Below are 23206 nucleotides of genomic sequence, written 5' to 3'. Positions count from 1 at the left end.
GGCTGGAGCTCTTTTTCATTTTCATTATATTTCTTAATTTTTTTTAATTTTTATTCCAAGCGTAATATATACAACAAAATTAGAGACTACTGCAAGAAGCCCACCTGCCAAAGTATTGGAAAACAAAGTAGGCTGCAGTTATTATATACTCCACAAGGTGGTGACCTCACTTATTGTCAGCGAAACCTACAGACAGGAAGTGATGTAAACGAAGACAGGAAGTGATGTCAGATATCAATAGGAAGTTTCAGATTAGGCTTGAGTTGGTAGGAAGTAAAGAGAAGACATTGCTGGAACTGGCAGCAGAGGAGGTAATAAGATCTTATTTTATATTTACACCCAGTAATCCCCCCGTCATGTCCGTCCTCTTCTTCCATAGTCACTGTGATGTCTGCTATGGTTTATAGCCAGGATACATCCTAAATATAGAGCCATTTATCCAGCTGTCCATCCAGAGACTCTGGTTTATAGACCGGACACATCCTAAATATAGAACCATTTATCCAACTGTCCATCCAGAGCCTCTGGTTTATAGACCGGACACATCCTAAATATAGAACCATTTATCCAACTGTCCATCCAGAGCCTCTGGTTTATAGACCGGACACATTCTAAATATAGAACCATTTATCCAACTGTCCATCCAGAGCCTCTGGTTTATAGACGCCGTACATCCCAAATATAGAACCATTTGTAAAACTTTGTATTTGTTGTTACCATCTCAGCTTTATGATGCAGAGCCTTAGGAAACCCATCAGCATTGGCACAAACTCTCCTCCAGGAGTGTGACAGCTCCCTTGTAGCTTTTTTTGGCTGAGACACCCGTTGCTAATGATGTCACGCCCTGCCTTGGGCTACTTGCCATATGTTTGATCATTGTCACCAATAGTACCAATGTCTGGATCAGGACTTTATTTTTTCAAATTTCTACAGGAGTATATAGTTTTGACCCCTCCTTGCCGGCGGAGGGGAATAACTAAATAGCAAGCTCACCTTGATTTGTGAGCACAGTCCTATAGTGTCACATAACACAGCAAAGTTTCACCCAGTGCCTTATTATGCACTACTTGGGTTGGAATAAATGGCAAAACACTTCGCTATCTTATTATGACACCTTTTATGTGTATTTTGTTGATACAATGTCATTCCTTCAAGTTTGAAAATGTTTTTGCCCTGTTGGCAGTTAGGGTTTAATGCCCCACACTAGTTGGGGTCAGTGCAGGGTGGGGAGGGGGGGGTATACGGTCTTTATGGGATGAAGAAGTTCTTTTTGATTTTGCACATGCTTTTCTTTGGTACCGCATATGTCTGGTGGTGCAGTCGGGGCCCCCTTCCGGCTGGGGGGAGGATCTCGGCTGTTCTGACCTGGAGGGTTGGTCTGTCTCCTGGAGTTTCATCATTAAATGGTATACACCCATGGCCACATTGAAATTCCTCACGTGGAATGTGAGGGGAATGTGGGACCCCATTAAGAGGTCAGCAGTCTTCGGACAGCTTAAAAAGATGAAGGCAGATGTGGTGGCATTAGTGGAAACACACGCTGAAGGTCCCATGCTTAGAGTGCTTCGGCGCCCCTGGATAGGTTGGGCATACCACTCTGTCCACAATACGCACTCCAGAGGAGTCTCCCTACTGATTGCTAAACATACCCACTTTGAACTCCAGGATTCGGTCATAGACCCTCTGGGTAGATTTGTATTCATTAAAGCTAAGCTGTATGGAGACGTGTTTCTTATAATGGCATTTTATGTACCCCCACCCTTCCAGTTTGGTGTGCTGACAGAGGGCTTTAACTATATGGCTCTCCACCCAGCTGCTCCGGTGGTGTGGATGGGGGATTTTAATAATGTGCTGGATAAATCTCTAGATAGGATGTCAGACTCCATGCAGGTGACACCGTGCTCCCTATTGACGAGATTTGCCCGACTTCTCCACGATTTCCACCTGGCGGACTCGTGGAGAACCAGGCACCCAACCCAGCAGGCATTTACCTGCTTCTCCGCCACCAGTCTATGTCCCGGATAGACCTCATACTTTTCTCCAAATCACTCCTACCTAGGCTCACAGATGTGGGCCTTTTGCCCAGATCGCTGTCTGACCATTGTCCATACTGGGCTACACTCTCCTTACAACACGCACACCCCCCCCCCCCAACAACGTGGCGCCTGAATCCCTTCTGGTCGACTCTCCTACCGGAGGATAATGACCTGGAATCGGGTTGGGGGGGCATTTTTTGAGACCAATGAGATGTCAGTGCGACCACACATAGTCTGGGAAGCATTTAAACTGCATGCTAGAATGACTTTACAGACTCAAATTAACAAGGTAAAGCGTTCTTCCACAGCAAACATAGAGGAGGCGACACATGCTTTACAGGCTGTGGAGAGGGACTTTATAAATGATCCCACGACAGAAAAAGTAGGTAACTTTAGAATATGCTCCAGAGCACTGGATCAATTGATTTATGAAAAATCCAAACAGAAGCTGTTCTTCCTTAGGCAGAGGTCATTTGAGCATGGTGAATGAGCGGGGAAGCTGTTAGCTTATCTAGTTCATAGCGAGGAGAGACCCCCAGTAGTGATCTCCCTCCGCTCCTCACATGGTGTGCTTGAGACTGATCCCTTGCAGGTCACGCAGATGTTTCGTGACTTTTTTTTACCTCTCTTTACACTACCACTGTCTCAGATGACCTCTCCCAGATGGAATCCTTTTTGATGAGGCTACATTTTCCACACCTGACTGAGGAACAGACCCTAGGACTAGAAGCACCTCTAACAAGGGACGAAATTGTGTCTGCTATTGCTGCGTTCCCGTCATCCAAAGCCCCAGGCTCAGATGGCCTACCGGTAGAATTCTACTCTACTTACCTAGAGCTGTTGGCCCCTAGGCTGCTGACACTATATAACTCTATTTTTGAAACCTCCGAACTTCCGGCGACCATGAGGGAGGCTACTATAGTAGTTATCCTCAAGCCTGGGAAGGATCCGCACCTCCCGGAGTCTTATTGTCCCATCGCTTTGTTGCAGGTGGATGTCAAGATACTTGCTAAGGTTCTTGCCATCCGCCTCAATAAGGTGATCCTTTCATTGATCCAAGGGGATCAAGCAGGATTTATGCCAGGCAGAAACACGTCGTTTAATCTTCGGAGATTATTTATTAACTTTCAGACCCCCCCCCATGATGACGCCGGTTCTAGGATAATAGTTGCCTTGGACACTGCCAAGGCGTTTGATTCCGTTGAGTGGCAGTACTTATGGACCTGCTTGGCTAAGTTCGGCCTGGGGCCCAAATTTATTAAGTGGATCCAATTACTCTACCAGAACCCAGTTGCCAGGGTACAGACGAATGGCTGGCCCTCAGAACAGTTCCCCCTTTCTAGAGGTACTAGACAGGGGTGTCCCTTGTCGCCGCTGCTTTACGCTCTGGCAGCGGAGCCATTAGCCATGGCGAATCATGCGCATACGGGAACAGTGGGTCTGTGTAGGGGTGGGATCATGGAGAAGATCAGTATATATGCAGACGATACTCTACTTTATCTAAATTACTCAGACCAATCACTTCCCCTAGCTCTAGCTCTGATTGATGAATTTGGCACATTTTCTGGTCTTAAAGCGGGAGTCCGCCGTTTTTTTTTTAAAGCCAGCAGCTACAAATACTGCAGCTGCTGACTTTTAAAATAGTGACACTTACCTGCTCAGCGCGCCCACGATGTCGGCACCCGAAGCCGATCTCTCCATCGTCTCTCGGGTGCTGCCGCCGCCATCTTGGGTATGGGAATCAGGAAGTGGAGCCTTTCGGCTTCATTTCCCGGTTCCCTACTGCGCATGAGCGAGTCGCGCTGCGCAATAAGGATGGTCCCGCTGTCTCTGGGATCCGTGTGTTTCCCAGCAGACAACGGGGGACCTTCGGAAAGGGGCATAGATTCTGCGGAAAGGGGCGTACCTTCTGCAGAATCTACGCCGGAAGTGGGTGCAGATACCTGTACTGTACAGGTACCTGCACCCCCCCCTCCCCCCTGAAAGGTGCCAATTGTGGCGCCGGAGGGGGGGAGGGTTCCAATGAGCGGAAGGTCCACTTTAGGGTGGACCCCCGCTTTAAAATCAACTGGGACAAGTCCCAAATTCTTCCCCTGGATAGTTTTCCACCTCCCAGAGACAGGGCCCTGCTTCCTTTACAAAAGGTAGATACTATTAAATATCTTGGTATCAGGACAACTAGAACCCCGTCAGACTATATCCCACTTACCATTACTCCTCTAATTGAAATGATCAAGCAGAAGACGCAGATATGGGCGCGTCTTCCACTGGGGGTAATGGGTCGCACAAACTTGATCAAAATGGTCCTGCTTCCGAAAATTCTTTACATGCTTTGGCGCTCCCCTGTCTACCTGGTCCTCAAACACTTTAAGGTGATAGAAACCCTCCTAAAACCATTTGTATGGGGCAACGCTAGGCACAAACTTCCTTGGCAGAAACTTAAACAACCCATGGACCTAGCGGGACTGGCACTGCCTGACTTCAATTTGTATTATCTAGCAGCTTAGCTATCGCAAATTTTTCACATAGACAAAACGGACAAAGACCGGTTTCTACAATTTTTTTTTAATGCTCGTCATGGACTAGACTAACGTTAGACCCTATGGTGGCGATCGTTGGAGGGACGGAGAATGAGGGCAGGAGGGCGGCCACTGCATCCCTTATGTACCAGTACAGGAAGGTATGGAACATAGCTTCTGCAAGGTTGTGCCTGCCACCCTTGCATGAATATACCCCCATTTGGAACAATGGGACTCTCCCAGAGTTTCGACGGATCATGGGTAGTGGAATGTGGAGTGGAAGGGGCATTTTTTATTTGTCTCACATAACCTATGGCGGTAAACTAAAATCTTTCCATGACTTACAGTCTGAGTATGGGCTCCCAAATCACTTCTACTATAGATACATACAGCTTCGCCATGCGTATCGTGCTCAATTTCCCCAAGATGATCTATCCCTAGCCCAAAATCCTCTGATGGCAGCAATTAAGAACCCAGATTCGAAAAAACGAATCACAGTTTTATGTTATGCTGTCGCTTCCTTCCATGACTGTGGCAGCATATGCACTAAAGAATAGATGGGAGATGGAAATAGGGCCTATTACAGATGATGAATGGAGTGATGCATTGGACACCTGCAAACTAGCATCGCCCAAACTCTCTGACCGACTGACCCAAGTTTTTATAACGCATAGAGCATATCTCACACCGCTAAAGCCCCATACACACTATCAGATTGTCTGCTGATTTTTTTTCCATCAGATTTACCAAAATCATATAATATGAGGTCAAACCTTAGGGGTTTCAATGTGTATGCAATCAGGCAGGCCCTTGTACTACATGGTTTTGGTAAACCTGAAGGAAAAAATCAGCAGACAATCTGATAGTGTGTATGGGGCTTTACAATTTCAAAATATAACCATACCTATTCTAGTACTTGCCATATGTGTACACAAGTACCTGGTACCGTCTATCATCTCCTGTGGGAATGCCCTAAAATTCAAATGTTCTGGTCACAAATGGTGAGATTCCTACACGACACGATGGACTCCCCCATAACACTTCAGCCGAAACCGTGTCTTCTGGGAATCTTCCCGGATCTTGACTCTAATAAATATACTAAAATATTCTTGCATGAAACGCTATTTTCTGCGCGGAAAGTTATTGCCGGAGTCTGGATGAGACCTGATCCCCCAACCGTCTCACAATGGTTCGGGGAAATTAATAATGTACTGCCGTACAAGAAACTTATATATATACCCATAGAGGATGCCCCTCCAAATATGAGAAGGTTTGGGACAGATGGTTCAAGAACTCTGCAACATGCATGTAATGGTTTGATTTCAGATAGGCATTGTCCTATACTTTGGTTGAGTCTAGGGAGAAATGATGGGGTGGGTGGGCCCATGGAGGTGTTTGTATGGCTCTGGTACCAATTCGAATACTATGCACTGATGTACTTATTTCTGTGAATGACATGTGTGATTATGTATAAGCCCTTGTACACACGGTCGGACATTTCGACAACCAAATCCGTCGGATTCTGTCCGTCGGATCTTGTCCGAAACTGTTGCATACACACGGTCGGACAAAGTTGTCGAAAAATCCAATCTTTCAGAACGTGATGACGTCATTTCGTTACGATGGGACTACGTTCAGGCTAGTAGCCAATAGCTTTGATGTAGGAATTTGATCTGAGCATGCGTGGCACTTTGTCCGATCGAAATTCTCTACACATGATCGGAAGAATGTCCAATCGGAGCAGTTGGTTGGAAAATATTTCCAACATGTTGTAAAATTTGGTCCGACGGAAACAGTCCGATGCAGACCACACACAGTCAGATTATCCGACAACACGGTCCGATAAGACACATTCCGACGGATTCTCCGACCGTGTGTACAAGGGCTAAGAAGTTAAACAGAGACAAGCATATGTTACCAATTTGATACCCTTTATTTTTATATGTACCACACTTTTTTCAATAAAAAGAACTAAAAAAGAATAAAGTGATTTTATGTATGTCTTTATCCCTGCATGGTACCTGTAAATTCCAAGAGAAATGTGGGTTTAAATTTGGATTAGCATACACATGTGGAACTGGATAGACCTCCAATTTTTCCTATTCTCCATGTACAGTTTGGTTCAAGTGAGAGATACAAGTCCAATTGCAAAGCCATATTTCAGTCTGGAGAAGTTATCCCTAACTGTACTTAAAATAATGGGTGCTAAGTTAAAGGTCCAGCAAGGTGCAATTTATAAAGGAGTCTATAATATGAGATCTATGGAGGAACTCTGTGCAGACATTATTCATCCCAGTACATCCAGATAATTCTCAATTTATTATCCGTCTACAGAGAGGAGAGTCCTGTATAGATCAGGAGGAGGTGAGGAGGATTCAGGGAAGTCTGTAGTGATAATTGTTACTTTCTCTCTTTACACAGGATTATGAAGCGGTGAATAAAAAACCTGGTGACCCATTAACACCCAGCAGCCGTCTATATGGGACATCACCCATCACAGTGCCTCCACCTCACTGCCTGACAACAGAGGTAACCAGTGCCAAGAAGGTTCTAGACGTCACCAAGAAGATCATTGATCACTGCTGACAGGAGAGGTGAGCGGTGCCGGGAATTCTGGGAGATTATCCAGTAACAGACAAGGGATGTGTCTGGATGGTGACTGTATCATTGTGTGTGTCAGGTTCCTATAAGGTGTCAGGATGTCACTGTCTATTTCTCCATGGAGGAGTGGGAGTATTTAGAAGGACACAAGGATCTCTACAAGGACGTCATGATGGACAATCAGCCGCCCCTCACATCACCGGGTAAGAGGAGACTTTATTGTAAAGGAGAGAGCAGTACGGAGGCTCCACCTAGATCCCCCATCATCTGATAAACACATAGAAACAATGTATTCAGTCAGTGTGTGTGTTTCCTACAGATGGATCCAGTAATGGGAACCCACCAGAGAGATGTCCCCGTCCTCTGTATTCCCGGGATTCCACACAGGAAGGTCACACCATCTCATATAATGTTAAAGAAGAGATAAAAAAGGAGGATGATGAGGTTGATGTGATGGCGTTTTCAGAAAAACACAGAGATCCCTTTAGGGGTGTCAAGAGGGAGCCATTCGATGACACAAACCCACCAGAGAGATGTCCCCGTTCTCTGTATTCCAGGGCTTCCACACAGGAGAATCACACCATTTGTCGCCATGATCAGGTAGATGAAAAGGTTAATTGAAAGCTACAGTATTTGTTCCTTGTTGCTACTCTCCTCCCTTTCCTCCATGTAGAGAGGAGCTACCTCACCAAGATCAGGTAGATGGGACTGAGCAACTGGAACTTGGAAAGAGTATCTAAACTCTAAGTCCCTGTACACACGGTCTGAGATTTCGACAACCAAATCCGTCTGATTTTGTCCGAAACTGTTGCATACACACGGTCGGACTAAGTTGTCGAAAAATCCGATCTTTCAGAACGTGATGATGTAATTTCATTACGATGGGACTACGTTCAGGCTAGTAGCCAATAGCTTTGATGTAGGAATTTGAACCGAGCATGCGTGGCACTTGGTCCGATCAAAATTCTCTACACATGATCGGAGTATGTCCGATCGAACCAGTTGGTCGGAAAATATTTCCAACAAGTTGGAAAATTGGGTCCGACGGATATTCCGACGGAATCAGTCCGATGCATACCACACACAGTCGGATTATCCGACAACACGGTCCGATAGGACACATTCCGACGGATTCTCCGACCGCGTGTACAAGGGCTATGAGATGACATACTTCTATGACATTTCTTTCTTTTCAAAATTCTACTCTGTGATCTTTGGGGTTCAGGGTGAAGAACTGAAAGACATAAAAGCTGAGGATAAAGAGGAAGGAGAAGAGACATCGGTGAGTGGAGATGAGCAGTCTACTTTTCACACATTGATCAGGTTTGATGGGACTGAGCCATAGAGCTCCAAAAGTAATTCTTATCATTGTGATGTTTGTACAGTAAATTGCGTGTTGTTTTGTACAGACGTATTCCATAATCTTTGGGGTTTAGGGTGAAGAACTGAAAGACATCAAAGTTGAGGTTAAAGAGGAAGAAGAAGAAGAGAGGTTGGTGAGTGGAGATCAGCAGTCTATGGAGGAGGGGGAGATGATTATGGAAAGTAAACAGGAGGAATCTTCTCTACATGAGGACACAAGTAAGTCATAAACACTAAATTCAGAAATAGATCATATTTTCCTTTACTTCTATAAGTGCAAAGTATTTATTTACATTGTTGCCCAGTATGCCCAATATCCCGTTAATTTTCAGCTATTTTTGAGGGCCATAAACCAGCTTTACTAATGAATGGAAGTGAGACCTGAAATGGCAACTTTACGATGTGTAATTAGAGATCTCTGAGGCTTTATAGCGAGGATCTGCAATTAGCGGACCTCCAACTGTTGCAAAACTACAAGTCCCATCATGCCTCTGCCTCTGGGTGTCATGCTTGTGGCTGTCAGAGTCTTGCTATGCCTCATGGGATTTGTAGTTCTGCAACAGCTGGAGACCTGCTAATTGCATATCCCTGCTTTATAGTTTAGCCAGTGTGTATTGCACTTGAACCCTTTAGCAGTACTTGGTTTATTAGGTTTTATAACCTAGGCCTGTGCAAACATACTGTGATGGGGTGTTTTATAGGTCTCATTAGCAGGTCTCTGGCTATCAGTGATCTGCTAAGTATGTTAAAGCGGAGTTTCACCCAAAAGTGGAACTTCCACTTATCTGATTCCCCCCCCCTCCGATGCCTTTTGAGGGTCCTTGACGGGTATTCTGTCCCCACTTCCCGGAAGACCGGCCCACAGCAAAGTACATCACAGCTTGGTCCCCCTCCTCCTCCCTCCCCTTCTGCTGGGCCAGTGAGAGAGCACAGCGCGCTTCGCTCATGTGCAGTAGGGACCCGGTCGTGAAGCTGAAAGGCTACACTGCTGGGTTCCCTTACTGGCAATGGCGGCGGCAGCACTCGACAGCTGATGGAAACATCCGCTGCGGTGCCGACATCGCTGGACTCCATAACCGGTAAGTGTCCTAATGTTAAAAGTCAGCAGCTACAGTCAGCTGAATAGAAGTCCTTTAACCACTTACAGACCGGACCATTTTGCTGGTCAAAGACCAGACCACTTTTTGCGATTTCGGCACTGCGTCGCTTTAACTGACAATTGCGCGGTCATGCGGCGTGGCTCCCAAACAAAATTGACGTCCTTTTTTTCCCACAAATAGAGCTTTCCTTTTGGGTGGTATTTGATCACCTTTTTGTTGCGGTTTTTATTTTTTGCACTATAAACAAAAAAAGTGCAACAATTTTGAAAACAAAACAATATTTTTTACTTTTTGCTATAATAAATATCCCCCAAAAATATATAAAAAAAAGTTTCCTCAGTTTAGGCCGATACGTATTCTTCTACATATTTTTGGAAAAAAAAATCGCAATAAGCGTATATTGATTGGTTTGCGCAAAAGTTATAGCGTCTACAAAATAGGGGATAGTTTTATGGCATTTTTATTATTAACCACTTCAATACAGGGCACTTAAACACCTTCCTGCCCAGACAAATTTTGAGCTTTCAGCGCTGTCGCACTTTAAATGACAATTGCGCGGTCATGCTACACTGTACCCAAATGAAATTTTTATCATTTTTTTCCCACAAATAGAGCTTTCTTTTGGTGGTATTTGATCACCTCTACGGTTTTTCATTTTTTGCGCTACAAATAAAAAAATACCGAAAATTTTGAAAAAAAAAATGTTTTTTTTTGTTTCAGTTTCAAAACTTTGTAAATAAGTACGTTTTCTCCTTCACTGATGGACACTGATGGGCACTGATAAGGCGGCACTGATGGGCACCAATGATGTGGCACTGATAGGTGGCACTGATAGGTGGCACTGATAGGTGGCACTGATAGGTGGCACTGATAGGTGGCACTGATGGGCGACACGGATGGGCGACAAGGATGGACACTGATAGGTGGCACAAATTGACACTGATAGCTGGCACGGATTGGCATGGGTGGGCGGCACAGATGGGCATGGATAGGCGGCACAGATGGGCATGGATAGACGGCACAGATGGGCATGGGTGGGCACTCGTAGGCGGCACAGGTGGGCACTCGTAGGCGGCACAGGTGGGCACTCGTAGGCGGCACAGGTGGGCACTCGTAGGCGGCACAGGTGGGCACTCGTAGGCGGCACAGGTGGGCACTCGTAGGCGGCACAGGTGGGCACTCGTAGGCGGCACAGGTGGGCACTCATAGGCGGCATTGGTGTTATACTGTACTAATGGATGCCAATCAGTGCCAAACAATAATGCATGCCAATCAGTGATGCCCATTGTGGGCACTGATTGGTATCCATTATGGGCACTGATTGGCATCCATTGTGCTGACTGGCATCCCTGGTGGTCTAGGGAGGAATACCTTTTCCCTGGTGGTCTGGTGGGGTCCCTGGTGGTCCAGTGTGGGCATCCTCGGGGGGGCTGTGCTGATAATCGATCAGCACAGACCCCCCCGTCAGAAGAGCAGCCGATCGGCTCTCCTGTACTCGCGTCTGAAAGAAGCGAATGAGGAAAAACCGATCACCGGCTCTTCCCATTTACACTGTGATCAGCCGTGATTGGACACGGCTGATCACGTGGTAAAGAGTCTCCGTCGGAGACTCTTTACCTAGATCGTAGTTGCCGGGTGTCAGACTGACACCCCGCAACAACGATCGCCGCGATGCGCGCCCCCGGGGGCGTGCAGCGGCTCATAATCCTGAGGACGTCATATGACGTCCAGTCAGGATTATGAAACCACTTTGCCTCCGTCAATTTGTAATAGGGCGGGCGGCAAGTGGTTAATTCATTTTTTTATTAGTAATGGCGGCGATCTGCGGTTCTTTTTTTATCATGAGCCCTTGTACACACACGGTTGGAGATTCCGACGGAATGTGTCCGATCGGACCGTTTTGTCGGATAATCCGACTATGTGTGGTCTCCATCGGACTGTTTCCGACGGACCAAGTCTTCCAACTTGTCGGTAAAATTTTCCGACAACATGATCCGATCGGACCTTGTCCGATCATGTGTAGAGAATTCCGATCGGACAAAGTGCCACGCATGCTCAGATCAAATTCCTACACCAAAGCTATTGGCTACTAGCCTGAATGTAGTCCCGTCGCAACGAAATAACGTCATCACGTTCTGAACGATCGGATTTTCCGACAACTTTGTCCGACCGTGTGTATGCAACCGTTTCGGACAAAATCCGTCGGACAAAATCCAACGGATTTGATTGTCGGAATGTCCGACCGTGTGTACAAGGGCTGACTGCGACATTTTGGCGGACAGATCGGACACTTTTGACACTATTTTGGGACTAATGTCATTTATACAGCGACCAGTGCTATAAAACTGCACTGATTACTGTGTAAATGACACTGGCAGGGAAGGAGTTATGCACTAGGGGGCAATGAAGGGGTTAGGTGTGTCCTAGGGAGTGATTCTAACTGGGGGGCTACCTAGGATATGACAGCGATCACTGCTCCCGATCACAGGGAGCAGTGATCTCTGTCATTACACAAGGCAGAACGGGAAAATGTCTTGTTTACAAAGGCGTCTCCCCGTTCTACCTTTCCACCCCGCAATTGTGGGCTGCCGGAGAACATAGAGTTCCCGGGACCCACGTGCACGCTCCAGCGGCGTGCGTGTGCCCGAAAGGTGGAAAATTTAAAGGGACGTACCTGCACTCCCATTTGCCTGCCTGTACCATTCTTCCAATGTACATCTGTGTGCGGCGGTCAGCAAGCGGTTAAAGACCACCAAAAGAAAGCTCTATTTGTGTCAAAAAAAAATTATGAAAATTTCATATGGGTACAGTGTAACATGTCCACGTAATTATCATTCAAAGAGTGACAGCGCTGAAACCTGAAAATTGGCCTGGGCAGGAAGGGGGTGAAAGTGCGTATTGAGGTAGTTAACCCCTTCCTGACCGCCGCACGCTGATATACGTCGGCAGAATGTCACTGGTGGGCAAAAGGGCCTACAGGTACGTTCCCTTTAAGGAGCGGCATTTTGGCCGCGCTCCATGACCGTGTGTCCTGCTGACTTGATGTCCGCTAGGTGCCAGCGATCGTGTCACGGTGAGGAAGAATGGGGAGATGCCTTTGTAAACAAGGCATTTCCCCGTTCTGCCTAGTGACATGACAGAGATCACCGCTCCCTGTCATCGGTAGCAGTGATCGCTGTCATTTGACTAGTAGCCCATACCCCCCCCCCAGTTAGAATCACTCCCTAGGACACACTTAAAGTGACGCTAAAGGTTCGGGTTTTTAAAAAAGAAATAACAAACATATCATACTGATCTCCACTGTGCAGCTTGTTTTGCACAGAGTGGCCCTGAACCTGCTCTTCTGGGGTCCCTCGGTGGCTCTCTCGGCTCCTCCCCACATTAGATAACCCCCTGGGAGAAGCGCTCTCCCAGGGGGGTTACCTTGTGGGTGCGCTCCTGAGTCCAGCATTCGGCGTCCATAGACGCCGAATGCAGGACTCAGCCCCGCCCCCCAGCGCTCGCATCATTGGATTTGATTGGCAGCAGCGGGAGCTAATGGCTGTGCTGCTATCAATCTATCCAATCAGCTGAGATCCCCAGGCAGAGAGACAGCGAATCCCCGTTGGACAAGTTTGAGGGTTCAAGTAAGTAAGACGGTGGGGGGGGGGGGGGGCGGTCACTGACAGGTGTTTTTCCACCTCAATGCATAGGATGCATTGAGGTGAAAAAACACGAACCTTTAACCCCTTGATCGCCCCCTAGTGTTTAACCCTTACAAGTGTCATTTACACAGTAATCAGTGCTTTTTTATATAAATGACAATGGTCCCAAAATAGTGTCAAACGTGTCCGATGTGTCTGCCCTAATGTCGCAGTCACCATACAAATCGCAGATTGCCACCATTACTAATAAAAAAAAAAATGAAAAGCGCAAAAATTTGGACTTTATAGGTGCAAATAAATTGAAAACCAATATCAAATCTAGCATATAAAACTTTCTTTTATTTTGAGGAGCAAAAGAAAAAATGTATTCATTAAAAAAGGAATGAAAAAGGGTTCGAGACAATGATGGCTAGTACAATTGATTACAGCTTCAACAACACAGCAATATATGATGGACTTCCCAACATGTTTCGCCCATAAGTCAGGCTTCCTCAGGGGGTGTCGTTCGTTTGCAAAAGTACAATGCCTTCTATATCTCCTAAGAAAAAAGGAGACCAAGAACTGCTGGGATTGCTAGATGTTTTGCTGCATCTGAGAAACCATGCGTTAAAAGTGACCATAGATGGTAGATAAAGACCAAACAGGCAGGTTCTGCAGCTGGCTAAATATCAGGGGCCACACACCTCCAAATCTTCTGATCACTTTGGGGATGTCTGTATGAAAGAGAGCAGCATGCATGTGTCCCCTGGTTCCCTGCTGTGGGAACCAGGGGGCAATGTACCCAGTGGTTAATGTACCCAGTTTTATTCCAGAGTCATGGGAAACTGTTGATTCTTGTATCGTCATATATGTCTCCTCCAATGTAAGGCATAAAGAATTCTCATAACCATTATCTAAAAATTGTTTCCCAACAGATGAGCGCTATGTCTGGAATACCTCCGAGGGACATCTTATTTTATCTAAAGCTTATAATGCAGAAGATAGTACGATCGTTTTTGAAGGCGTAAATCCCATTACTCAACATATACATCACAGATCCTACCATTTAGAGCGATCGATGGATTACTCCAATCCCGAGGAGTCTCCTGGTGAATCAAATAGTGTTACTCCAGATATACTTCTGAGACCCCACAGTACCGATACATCAGCGGATCCATCTAATCCCAAGGAATCTTCTTTAAGCCATGAAGGAGTTCTCACAGGAAAGCGTTCGCTGTCATGTCCGGCGTGCGGGAAATCTTTCATCAAAAATAAAAACCTTCTTCGACACCAGGAAAGTCACAAGGAGGAGCATTCCTATTCATGTTCAGAGTGTGGAAAATGTTTAAACGACAAAGCAGGCCTCCTTAGACACCAGAGAATTCACACGGGTGAGCGTCCCTTTTCATGCCCGGAGTGCGGGAAAGCTTTCAATAGGAAGGAACACCTCATCACGCACCAGAGGTATCACACAGGGGAACGCCCTTTTTCATGTTCAGAGTGTGGGAAAGGTTTCATTAGAAAAGATCACCTCATCACACATCTGAGATATCACACGGACGAGCGTCCCTTTTCATGCGAAGTATGTGGGAAAAGTTTCACTGAGAAACCAGTACTTCTCAGGCACCAGAAAATTCACACGGGGAAGGGTCTTTTTTCGTGTTCAGAGTGCGGGAAATGTTTCATTCAGAAAGGAGGGCTTCTTAAACACCAGAGAACGCACACAGGCGAGCGCCCCTATTCGTGCTTAGAGTGCGGGAAACGTTTCACTGAGATAGGAGGCCTTCTTAGACACCAGAAAACGCACACGGGCGACAGACCTCATTCGTGCCCAGATTGTGGGAAACGTTTCATTCGGAAAGGAGATCTTCTTCTGCATCAGAAAAGCCACCACAAAGGCGTGCGCCCTTTTTTTTGTGTTGAGTGCGGGAAAAGTTACATTGAGAAAAGAAGCCTTCTTGCACACCAGAAAATTCACACCGGTGAACTTCCTTATTCATGTTCGGAGTGCGTGAAATGTTTCACTGAGCTAAAAAGCTTTCGTAGACACCAGAAGATTCACAACGGTGAGAGTCCTTATCCTTGCTCGGAGTGCGGAAAACGCTTCTCTATGAAAAAAGACTTAAATCGACACCAGAAAATACATAGTGGGGAGCGTCCTTTTTCATGTTCAGAGTGCGGGAAATGTTTTGCCATGAGACAACACCTTCTTAGGCACCAGAGAACTCACACAAGCGAGCGTCCTTTTTCGTGCTCAGAGTGCGGGAAATGTTTTAACAGCAAAGGAAACTTTCTCAGACACCAGAGGATTCACACAGGCTAATCCTCTTTTCCATGTTCAGACTGTGGGAAACATTTCTGTTGACAACGATATGGTTACATTTAACTGATGAATGATTAAGAAAATGAGGGTGCTGATGTGTGATTTCTATGACAGGGAGTGCTGGCAAGGGACGGAGCCCATCCATCCTGGCTCTGAGCTATGGCTCAAGGGAGAAGAAAGAAATGATCCCTGATGCTGCACAGCCGTGCAGTCCTATGATGGTGGTGAGAGTGACAACCTCAGCCTGGACTCATACCAGGACACGCCCCCAATGCATTTTGCTCCGCCCCTGGAGCTTAAGCATGGGTATGAAAGCGGAGTTCCACCCGTTTTTTAGTTTATTAAAAGTCAGCAGCTACAACAAGCATAGCTGCTGACTTTTAATAAACCGACATTTACTTGCCCCATGGTAAAGCATTGTGGCTGCCCAGAGGAATCTCCTCTCCCCCGGCACCGTCATGGTAACTGTGGGCACCCAGCCGTGACAGCTTACGGCTTCACGGCCGGGCTCGCACTGCGCATGCCCGAGTTGCGCTTCTCTCTCCTATTGGCCAGCCGATCTTCTGGGACATGAGTTGTGTCCCAGAAGATTGCTGCCAGGGAGGGGCCGCCTAGGGCGAGAGGAGGAGTTGCCTAGGCGGCCGAAGATAGGAAGTGGGACAGGAAGTCCCACCAAAAAAAAGGGTACACACTCCCCCTTCTCCCGTCCCAAAAATTGACATGCCAAATGTGGCATGTCAGTGGGCGAGGAGTGCTTAAAGCGGAAGTTCCCCTTTTGGGTGGAACTCCTGCTTTAAAGCGGAGGTCCACCCTAAAGTGAGGGGGGTGCAGGTACCTGCACAGTACAGGTATCTGCACCCACTTCCGGCGTAGATTCTGCAGAAGGTACGCCCCTTTCCGCAGAATCTACGCCCCTTTCTGAAAGTCCCCCGCTGCCTGCTGGGAAACGCATGGATCCCAGAGACAGCGGGGACCATCCTTATTACGCAGCGCGACTCGCGCATGCGCAGTAGGGAACCGCGAAATGAAGCCGAAAGGCTCCGCTTTCTGATTCCCATACCCAAGATGGCGGCGGCAGCACCCGAGAGATGATCGAGAGATCGGCTTCGGGTGCCGACATTACGGGCGCGCTGGGCGGGTAAGTGTCATTATTTTAAAAGTCAGCAGCTGCAGTATTTGTAGCTGCTGGCTTTTAAAAAAAACAAAAAAACGGCGGACTCCCGGTGGTCTCCCGCTTTAAGCATCCAGGGGGCGGAGCAAAAATCCATTGGGAGTGTGGCCTGGTAGGAGTCCAGGATGAGCGCCATCAGGGATAATTTCTTCTTATCTATATTGGGGTGTCACGATTTTCTTCTTATCCGGACGTGAAGCTTACGGCTTCACGGCCGGGCGCGCACTGCAAATGCGCGAGTTGCGCTGCTCTCTCCTATTGGCCAGCCGATCTTCAGGGACCTGAGTTGTGTTCCAGAAGATTGGCGGCAGGGAGGGGCCACCCAGGGCAAGAGGAGGAGTCGCCTAGACGGCCGAAGATAGGAAGTGGGACAGGAAGTCCCACCCAAAAAAAGGGTACACACTCCCCCTTCTCCCGTCCCAAAAAATTACATGCCAAATGTGGCATGTCAGTGGGCGAGGAGTGCTTAAAGCAGAAGTTCCCCTTTTGGGTGGAACTCCTGCTTTAAGCATCCAGGGGGGCGGAGCGAAAATCCATTGGGAGTGTGGCCTGGTAGGAGTCCAGGATGTGCGGCATCAGGGATCATTTCTTTCTTCTTATCTATATTGGGGTGTCACGATTTTCTTCTTATCCGTTCTCCATAATACAAAATAAAAATTCAGCAGGAAAAAGTGTGACCTTATGGCACAAAGACCCAGGAACCCCATGACCCCATGATTATCTTGATGAGGATAGACACAAATGATGTTGAAGAGTATTGGGGGCATGATCCAAGCAATATCTTAATGAGGATAGACAAAAATGGCGATGGAGGATTGGGGGGCATGATCCTATGGTTATCTTGAAGAGGATTGACCCAAATGGTGATGAAGAGTATTGGGGGCATAATCCTACGATTATCTTGATGAGGATAGACCCAAATGGTGATGAAGAGTATTGGGGGCATAATCCTACGATTATCTTGATGAGAATAGACAAACATAGTGATGAAGAGTATTGGGGGCATGAGCCAATGATTATCTTGGTGTGGATAGACTGAAATGGTGCTGCAGAGTATTGGGGGGACGTAGAAAATATTCTGGAGTTTTTCAGGTTGTGTCCTAATAGTTATGGGCCTGCAGTGACTAAATTATAATAGTATCTCACATAGACAACACACTCATCCAAGTGCTTAACTGCCGTAATCCAAAAAACAAATCTGGCAATACGTATAAAGCAAACGTTAACTGTGACAACAGGTGGTTAGCAAAGGTGAGAAACGCATGACAATACATGGGGCAACAAATGGGCAATTGTGACAATGCAAAGGGCAACAAATGGGCAATCGTGACAATACAAAGGGCAACAAATGGGCAATCGTGACAATACAAGGACAGCCATACCAATATGTGGGCAATAGTAATGACCTCAGGCGTGTTCTGATCCTAGTCCAAGCCCACCTGACTGTTTCTGCCGGGAAGCTGTCACCTGTACAGGGCCAATCACAAGGGGCATGAATATTTGCAACTGCGAGCCGCGGAATTCCTTGGTCGGTTAACGCTTGGCCCGATACATTGCCAGCTTCCTGCTGGGGATCGCCCAGTTGAGTTCGGAACAGGATCAGAACACTCCTGGAGCTCATCCCTGGTGTGCAACAAAGAAGCAATGGCAAAACATACTGTCGCGAAGACAAAAACAGGATCATCCAATCCAAACAGGACTTTTCCTTCATTAATCGATCTTTTTATCAGTTATTGGCTGTTGCATTTTATTGTTATATGTTTGATTTACAAAAAAAAAAAGTAATTGGTCTACACCAGGGGTCTCCAAACTTCCTAAACAAAGGGGCAGTTTACTGTCCTTCAGACTTGGGGGGGAGGCGGACTGTGGCCATTGGAAGTAGAGTGGGCCCTGACATCAGTGGGAAAAAAATGCCCCATTGTTTCAGTGGGAGCAATTGTGCCCAATTATTGTTAGCAGGAGGAATTGTACCCCATCACTGGTTTCATTAGGACCCATTGTTTATGTCATTGGGAGGAATTGTGCCCCATTGTTGTCATGGGGGGGGGAATTATGCCCCATTGTTGGCATCAGTGGATGAAATGGTGCCCCAAGGTCGCAGCCTGGAGACCACTGGTCTAAACAATGGATATTTATTATTAAAGTTAAAGCGGTAGTAAACCCGCAATTTTTTTTTTTTTAAAACCTGCAAAGCAAAAGGCATAATGAGCTAGTATGCACCGCATACTAGCTCATTATGAAATACTTACCTTAGAACGAGGCCCCGACATCTCGCCCGATCCACGCCGAGGGAGCCGACATGCTCCCTCGGCGTCTCTTCCGGGTATCGCGGCTCCGGCGCTGTGAGTGGCCGGAGCCGCGATATCGTCACTCCCGCGCATGCGCGCGGGAGATTTAAATCCGGCCGGACGAGCGCTGCCGGATTTTCACGGAGAGAACCCCCCTTGTGCGCATGCGCCGCTGCAGTCAGCGGCGCATACCGAGGGGAATATCTCCTAAACCGTACAGGTTTAGGAGATATTTTTTTTACCTACAGGTAAGCCTTATTATAGGCTTTCCTGTAGGTAAAAGTTAAAAAAGTGGGTATACAACCACTTTAATGTGTTTTTTTTTTTTTTTTTTAAAGAAAGTTATACAAGATTTGAATTATATTAAAGCTCCATGTTTTCTCTTAATTTGTTATTCTAATTTTTTTTAAATAAATACGGTTCTACACTTTTATTAATATTCTGGTCTAAATCCCCTTTTACTATATGTTACAAATGGCTATAGTTTTTAAATGATTGGAATGTGCCCAGTTCAAAGAGAATCGTCTATTGGTGTTTTTATTGGAGAGACATTGAGTCCAGAAGGTCCAGTTCCACACGTGTGTCGACTTATATTCCGAGGACACATGAAGCGGCTACTCATGGAATATTCTAATAATGATCTGATGATTGACAGTGCTTGATTGCTGTGTCCCTTCATAAGTGGGACCATGGAGAATGAACGTAGCCAACCATTAGGAGAAAGTCAGATCACAGCGGCAAAAGAAATTTGGAGACTTGAGACCAATAGAAGGAACCTTTTTTTGCAATATAATGTACAAAAAATGGCAAAGAGAAATGATACAACTTCCTGAACCCAACGACGTTTCAGAGATGAGCTGTTTCCTTCATCAGGGGTTTTCACAGGAAGGAGACAACAACTCATCTCTGAAACATTGGGTGTGGACTCCTCGCTGCTTCTCTCCCCAACATCTTCTGGCATCAATGTCTTCTGGCAAGGGGGGAGCCTTGTGAAATATTTTGCTGGAACCTCTGCGTTCTTTCAAAAATCTCTCCCTGAGGTCTGACGAGCTCAGTGATTTCCTGAGGTAATCTCTCCTCTGAGGTCTGAGCAGGCTGTGTGATCTCCTGAGGTAATCTCTCCCCCCTGAGGTCTGACCAAGCTCTGTGATCAATCAGGTTATCCCCCCCCCCCCCCCCCCGAAGTCTGAGCAGGCTGTGTGATCTCCTGAGGTAATCTGTTTCCCTGAGGTCTGAGCAGGTTCTGCGATCTTCTGAGGTAATCTCTCATACTGAGGTCTGAGCAGGCAGTGTGATCTCCTGAGGTAATTGCCCCTCCTGAGGTCTGAGCAAGCTCTGTGATCTCCAGAGTTGATCTCTCCCCTTAAGGTCTGACCAAGCTGTGTCTCCTGAGGTTATCTGTTCGCCCAAGTCTGAGCAGGCTGTGTAATCTCCTGAGGCACTCTGTTCTCTTGAGGTCTGAGCAGGCTCTGTGGTCTTCTGAGGTAATCGCTCCTCCTAAGGTCTGGGAAGGCTGTGTGATCTCCTGAGGTAATCTCTCCCCTTGAGGTCTGAGCAGGCTCTGTGGTCTCCTGAGGTAATCGCTCCTCCGAAGGTCTGAGCAGGCTGTGTAATCTCCTGAGGCAATCTCTCCCCTTGAGGTCTGAGCAGGCTCTGTGGTCTCCTGAGGGAACCGCTCCTCCTGAGGTCTGAGAAGGCTGTGTGATCTCCTGAGGTAATCTCTCCCCTTAAGGTCTGACCAAGCTGTGTAATCTCCTGAGGTAATCTATTTCCCTGAGGTCTGAGCAGGTTCTGTGATCTTCTGAGGTAATCTCTCATACTGAGGTCTGAGCAAGCAGAGTGATCTCCTGAGGTAATTGCTCCTCCTGAGGTCTGAGCAAGCTCTGTGATCTCCAGAGTTGATCTCTCCCTTTAAGGTCTGACCAAGCTGTGTCTCCTGAGGTTATCTGTTCGCCCAAGTCTGAGCAGGCTGTGTAATCTCCTGAGGCAATCTCTTCCCTTGAGGTCTGAGCAAGCTTTGTGGTCTCCTGAGGTAATCGCTCCTCCTTAGGTCTGAGAAGCCTGTGTGATCTCCTGAGGTAACCTCTCCTCTGATGTCTGAGCAAGCTCTGTGATCTCCAGAGTTAATCACTCCCCTTAAGGTCTGACCAAGCTGTGTCTCCTGAGGTAATCTGTTCCCCTGAGCTCTGAGCGGGCTGTGTGATTTCATGAGGTGATCTCTCTTCTGAGGCCTGACCAAGCTCTGTGATCTCCTGGGGTAATCTGCCCCCGAGGTCTGAGCAAGCTATGTAATCTCTTGAGGTAATCTGTTTCCCTGAGGTCTGAGCAAGCTGTGTAATCTCTTGAGGTAATCTGTTTCCCTGAGGTCTGAGCAAGCTATGTAATCTCTTGAGGTAATCTGTTTCCCTGAGGTCTGAGCAAGCTGTGTAATCTCTTGAGGTAATCTGTTTCCCTGAGGTCTGAGCAGGCTCTGTGATCTTCTAAGGTAATCTCTCATCCTAAAGTCTGAGCAAGCTCTATGATCTTCTGAGGTAATCTGTTCCCCTGAGCAGGCTGTGTGATTTCATGAGGTAATTTCTCCTCTGATGTCTGGCCAAGCTCTGTGATCTCCTGAGGTAATCTGCCCCCTGAGGTCTGAGCGGGCTGTGTGATTTCATGAGGTAATCTCTCCCCCTGAGGCCCCATTTACACTTTGGTGTAGCGGAAATGAGGGCAGAAACAAGCATTTCTGCCTGTGTTTCCACAAACATGCGAAAAATTTGTTAAAATGCATGATGCGCTTGCAGTGCCATTTTTTTTTTTTTTTTTTAATGGCACCCCAAATACAGGTAGCAGTTGTGCCTTTTGCCACACATTTTCCAACTGAAGAAATGAGGGGTAAAAGCGTGCAGTGTAAATGTTCAAAATTTGCTACATGTGCTTCTATAGCGCATTTTTGGAGTGGAGGGAGGCCCAATCAAATGAATGGTGGTGCAATAAAAACACGCTAAAAAAAGTGTGGATGGTGCCATTACATATAAAGCTCTATAGCGATATAGAGGAAGAAGGTGTCATGTCATACCCGGGGAAAATTGGGTTATGGAGCTGGGGCTTCAAAAAGATCAAATGATCAGGCATGTACTGGCCATCGGGACTACCGGGAGTTTCCCGGTGGGCCGATGGCTCAGTGGGCCACTCTGATGTTAGGGGGCTGGTGATGGGACACTGTGATGTAAGGGGGCTGCTGAAGGGACACTCTGATGTAAGGGGGCTTCTGATGGGACACTCTGATCTAAGGGGGTGCTGATGGGACACTCTGATGTAAGGGAGTGCTGATGGGACACGCAAAATGTAAGTGGGCCGGTCTGGATGAAGTCCAGGGCCAAATTTCTGTCCCAGTCCAGCCCTGCAAATGATTGGTTTTCATATATTTTTTTCATTGATTCCATTTTTACTAGGTTGCCACCTCATCCCTTTAAACCCGAACACATATTAACCCTTTCATGACTAAGCCTATTTTTGGTGTTTACAAGTTAAAATCCATATTTTTTGCTAGAAAATTACTTGGAACCCCCAAACATTATATATATTTTTTATCAGAGACTCTAGAGAATAAAAGGGAGATTTGTGCAATATTTTATGTCACACGGTATTTGCGCAGCGGCGTTTTAAACGCAACTTTTTGGGAAAAAAAACAAAAAACAAAACAGTAAAATTAGCCCAATTTTTTTTCATAATGTGAAAGATAATATTACGCCAAGTAAATGGATGTCAAGCATGTCACACTTTATAATTGCACGCACTTGTGGATTGACGACAAAGTACGGTACCTAAAAATCTCAATAGGCGATGCTCTAAAAAAAATTTACGGTTACCAGGTTAGCGTTACAGAGAAGGTCTAGTGCTAGAATTATTGCTCTCGCTCTGACAATCGCGGCGATACCTCACATGTATGATTTGAACACAGTTTACATATGCGGGCGCGACTTCCGTATGCGTTTTCTTTGCTTCGCAAGCTCGCGGGGATGGCGGGCGCTTTAAAAAAATTTTTTTTATTTATTTTAAAATGACTAAATTGTTTTAAAAAAAAAAATTTAATTTGATCACTTTTATTGCTGTCACAAGGAATGTAAACATCCCTTGTGACAGTAATAGGTGGTGACAGGTACTCTTTATGGAGGGATCGGGGGTCTAAAAGACCCCC

General features: G+C 46.6%; 1 protein-coding gene across 2 annotated transcripts; it reads left to right on the top strand.

Moving 5' to 3' along the window:
- Positions 1-236: 236 nt before the first annotated feature.
- LOC143956234 (uncharacterized) lies at positions 237-18764 on the top strand. Of its 2 annotated transcripts, XM_077466414.1 has the most exons (7): positions 237-311; positions 6977-7149; positions 7236-7359; positions 7476-7756; positions 8382-8438; positions 8593-8737; positions 14177-18764. In XM_077466414.1, the coding sequence occupies exons 3-7, from the start codon at positions 7275-7277 to the stop codon at positions 15562-15564; spliced, it is 1956 nt and encodes a 651-aa protein (XP_077322540.1). In that variant the 5' UTR covers positions 237-311; positions 6977-7149; positions 7236-7274; the 3' UTR covers positions 15565-18764. The 2 variants fall into 2 exon arrangements, with proteins under 2 accessions (XP_077322540.1, XP_077322539.1); XM_077466413.1 differs by lacking the exons at positions 237-311; positions 6977-7149 and having other exon boundaries at positions 7156-7359.
- The last annotated feature ends 4442 nt before the right edge of the window (positions 18765-23206 follow it).

This window comes from Lithobates pipiens, unplaced genomic scaffold (assembly GCF_037356315.1).
Source record: "Lithobates pipiens isolate NorthernLeopardFrog02 unplaced genomic scaffold, aLitPip1_a1.2 Scaffold_35, whole genome shotgun sequence".
NCBI lineage: Eukaryota > Metazoa > Chordata > Amphibia > Anura > Ranidae > Lithobates > Lithobates pipiens.
This window is presented reverse-complemented; position numbering and strand designations above follow the sequence as displayed.